The 4,182-nt window shown below is 42.0% G+C and overlaps 1 protein-coding gene across 1 annotated transcript in view; it reads right to left on the bottom strand.

The window, feature by feature from the left end:
• Positions 1-4,182, bottom strand: part of TOP1 (DNA topoisomerase I) — a 129,026-nt gene that overhangs the window by 35,377 nt on the left and 89,467 nt on the right. The window contains exons 12-13 of the mRNA XM_007934668.2: positions 2,309-2,496; positions 1,894-2,038 (exon numbers count right to left, since the gene is read on the bottom strand). Coding sequence (XP_007932859.1) covers positions 1,894-2,038; positions 2,309-2,496 — 333 coding nt within the window. The remainder of the gene's footprint in view (positions 1-1,893; positions 2,039-2,308; positions 2,497-4,182) is intronic.

Here is a 4,182-nt window from a genome sequence, read left to right as displayed (position 1 = left end):
TTTCAAAGAGCAGCTCGAGTAGACAAAGCCAATTACTATAATGAAATGTGCAAAGACCTGGAGTCTGAAAACCAAAAAGGAAGAACACGCTCAGCATATATTTTGATTCTATACTTACTCTAAACTACGAAAAGTGATGTTTTCCAATTGAATTGAAGAAAATATACAGGTGGCCATTCTACACTAGAGAAATAGTGATACAAAGACCACCACACAGCTATAACCTAAAAAAATGTATAGTTTAGTCTGAGTCATATAGCTTTCTCAGCTGTGGCTTTCACATCTTAACTGCTCCCTGCCCCCCAAATAAACCCCAAACCCATTGCCATTGAGTCAATTATGACTTACAGCAACCCTACAGGACAGAGGAGAACTGCCCCATTTTTCTCTGGTGGAACAAGCAGCTGGTGAATTCAAACTACTGACTTTTCAGGTTAGCAGTCAAGCACTTTAGCCACTGTGCCCCCAAGGTTCCTTTTCATATCGGGATTAAGAAAGTCTTCAGTCACAGTCACAAAGTCTACCTAGAATGAAATTCTTGGCCTTTTTTAGTTTGGTATTCACTCTACAAAAAAGCTCTGGCAGTACAGTGGTTAAAGCATTCAGCTGCTAACCAAAAAGGTCAGTGGTTCGAGCCCACCAGCTGCTGCATGGGAGAAAGAAGAGGCAGTCTGCTTCCATAAAGATTTACAGCCTTGGAAAGCCTATGGGGCAGGTACTCTGGCCCACAGTCGTGATGAGTCAGAACAGACTTGGTGGCAGTGGGTTTGGTTTTATCCACCGTCTGGGGGAGGAAATTCATGGGACTCTCCAAAGCCAGGGCATGGTCCGTGGCTAACAAGAACTGATGACTGCCTGTCTAAGACAGTTTTCTCCCTCCAACAACAATATCAGTAAACAGCAACACATAGGTATCTCATAGCACCCCTCCTTGAAGTAGACTGCCCAGTCTTCCTTCCAAGGAGTGGCTGGTGGGTTTGAACTGCCAGCCTTCTGGTTAGGAGTCAAATGCCTTAGGCACTACACCACCAGAGCTCCCCATGGGTATTAATCTAGTTTAATAAGGTGCTTTCACATATAGTATCCATCTAGTTATGGTGAAAAGTGGATCCTACTCAGATGAGACCTTGGGAAGCCAGAGGTATGTAAGATACCCTAGACTTCTCTTTCCTGATTCAGACCAAGTACTATCCATCCCTCAGAGCAGGAAAGAGGAGAAAAGGGAGAGAGCTATAGAAGCCAATATACATTTACCACACTTTTCATCACATTCTGATTGCCGAAGAGTAAACAACAAGGGCAGGACTGCATTTTCTTATTTACCAACACAATTCCTGGCACCACACATGCACAGTGCATGGCACATATTGGGCTTTCAGTAAATATTTCTGAATTAATAAATAAGGTGCTCTGGTGGCATAGTGCCAAAGGCATTTGACTACTAACCTGAAGGCTGGTGGTTCAAATCCACCAGCCGCTCCTCAGAAGGAAGACTGGGCAATCTACCTCCACAGTGATACTGCCTCAGAAACCCAAGGAGGGGTCACTATGGGTCAGACCTGACTCCATGGCAGTGGTTGCGTTTTGCATTTTGGTGGCATAGTGGTTAAGGCATTTGGCTACTAACCAGAAGGTTGGTGTTTCAAGCTCATCAGCTGCTCCATGGGAGGAAAACTGAGGCAATCTGCTTCTGCAAAGATTTATAGTCTTTGAATGCAAAAAACTAAGATATCCTCAGAAGCTCACCAGACAGTACTATCAAGTATGTGCCCCTCCTTTTTGTGGGAAAGGTTTTTAGACTGGCAACATGAATCTAGAAGGCAAGAGCATCGCATTTAACAAACAGAGATTACCAGCCCCACTATCTGGTGCAGGTCTCAGCTGTTCTCTTACCTTGATTCGTGAACTGGGGTTCAGCATGATGTACTTAATGGAACCTTGGATGTTCTCTGTCCAGGAGACCAGCCAAGTAACCTTGTTATCATGTCGGACCTCTTTCCACTTATGTCCTGGTGGTGGAGAAGGAACCTTAGCATCTCTGTGAAAATAAGACAGGAGGGTAGGGAAATGAGAAGTGAAGAACAATTTCACCTTTCATGACCTAAAGTAGATAAACCTGCTGAGAATACATTTCTAAGTTTCCTCACTAGTCAGTACCTAACAAATACTTAGAAACCTGTACCTGGAAAAACCATTTTACTTCATGTGTCTCCTTCCTAAATTTTCTCAGTTAACATATAGGAAACATTAACAATTACAGGAAGCTCTCCAATGCCTTTGTAGCCCAAAGGATTAACGGTGTGCTCACTTGCTACAGTTGATGATGATATCCTCGGGCATGATCCGTCTCTTCAGCATGCCCATCTTGGGGTGGTTGCCACGGCCACGAAAAAGCCCGGGAGGTTCTATCTTGAAGTTGGCAATCCTCTCTCTGTGGTTATCCATAACACAGAAGCCGTATTCTTTCAGTAATTTTTCATTCTCTTCTTTGATTTTCTGGAATACAGCAAAAAAGTACTCAAAACGCATTCAAATTGCTGACCTATGCTAACATATTTTCTCTCAGGAGGAAACAGGTCAAATAGAGCAAAGTCTATAAAACAATAAGAATTCAAATCAAGGAAAAATGCTACTGGATTTTTTTTTTTCCCCCACAAATTTCCCAAAAGAGCTACCAATAAAGATTGGCTTCAACTATAGATTAATAACCAATTCTTGTCATCTTAAAGGATGCATGTACCAAAATGGGGATGCAGTAGTCTCTGACAGGCTCTCATAAAAGAACATCTCTCTGTTTTCTAGTTGACTTCAGAGGCATTTAGTTGAACAGTATTTCACCTGTGTTTTTAAGTCCAGATGAACCTGTCACAGATTCGTTTCCAGGTATATGGATATGTACACTGGATACTGTGTCTTCCTTGCTCCAAAAAGGAAAAGAAAAGAATTTTGAGCCTCCTTACGCTCTGCTGACTCTTTATCCCTCCTACACTTAGTGATTCAGTTTAACTGAGTCCTGCTGCCTTGGGAGAGGAAAAGACTCAGCACGTGCTGGCGGCACAGTGTCTCTGAAGGGACTCTGACAAGGTGATCCACAGAAAACTTCCTTTCTTTGGTTGGAGTCCCTTTACGGTGTGAATAGTTAATGTGCTTGGCTGCGAAATGAAATGCTGGGAGTTTGAGTTCACCCAAAGAGGCCTCAAAAGAAAGGCTTAATGATCTACTCCCCAAAAATCAGCCAGCAGAAATTCTGTGGATCACAGTTCTACTGACACACACGAGGTCACCATGAGTTGAAAGTGACTTGATGATAACTGGTTTTGAGTCATCATTCCAAGGACAAAGTTCCAAAGTGGTTTTTAAGTTTAAAACCACTCCAAAGTGAATATACCAAATTTCAGTAATTTGGGATGTTGAGGATAAGACTAAGCTCAGACTGAAAAGTCTGAAGATAGTTATTCTTCTAGTAACTCAATTTTTAAACAAAGAGCCCAGTAGGTACTATAAAGCAATGATATATAAATACAAGGACTTAAATAACATAATCATGTTAAGTTATTTAAAATACTAAAACTACAATGCATTGAATTGCAAAGAATTCCTTGTCTTTAACTTCTGAACCCGTTTCAAGAAAACCAGCTTCTAATCTGGTTTCCTCTTGATCAAGGATTAGGAAATTTGCTCTCGAGAGAAAATATTTTAGACTTGAGGGCAATTACTCAGCTCTGCCACTGTCACATGAAAGCCATCATTAGTAAGTAAGAAATGGGTCTGGCTGTGTTCCAATAAAACTTTATTTATAAAAACAGCCACCCCATCCACTAGAACCTTCAGAGACAAACAAACTTTTCTTTGCTCAACAAGAGTAGAGGTTGGTATCATCTGATATAGCCCCTGCTAAAGAAAATGGTTAGGGTTAGTAGAGATGGATGAGCATGGCTAAATTCCAGAGGAAATAGATCAAAGAACAGGAAGGTACATGGCCAATGTTATCTGATCTAATACCCAGCAGCCACTGCAGGGCAGGGCTTCTCATCCTTAAATACAATATATTATTGGAATTACCAACTGGTATTAATGCCACTCCTCGGAAGGCAGGTTGGGCAATCCTACTTCCGTAGTGATACTGCCTCGGAAACCCAAGGAGGGGTCGCTATGAGTCGGGGCCGACTCGACGGCAAACAA

The sequence above is a fragment of the Orycteropus afer genome, unplaced genomic scaffold, assembly GCF_000298275.1.
Source record: "Orycteropus afer afer isolate SDZICR_OR568_19922 unplaced genomic scaffold, OryAfe1.0 scaffold00020, whole genome shotgun sequence".
Classification (NCBI taxonomy): Eukaryota; Metazoa; Chordata; class Mammalia; order Tubulidentata; family Orycteropodidae; genus Orycteropus; species Orycteropus afer.
This window is presented reverse-complemented; position numbering and strand designations above follow the sequence as displayed.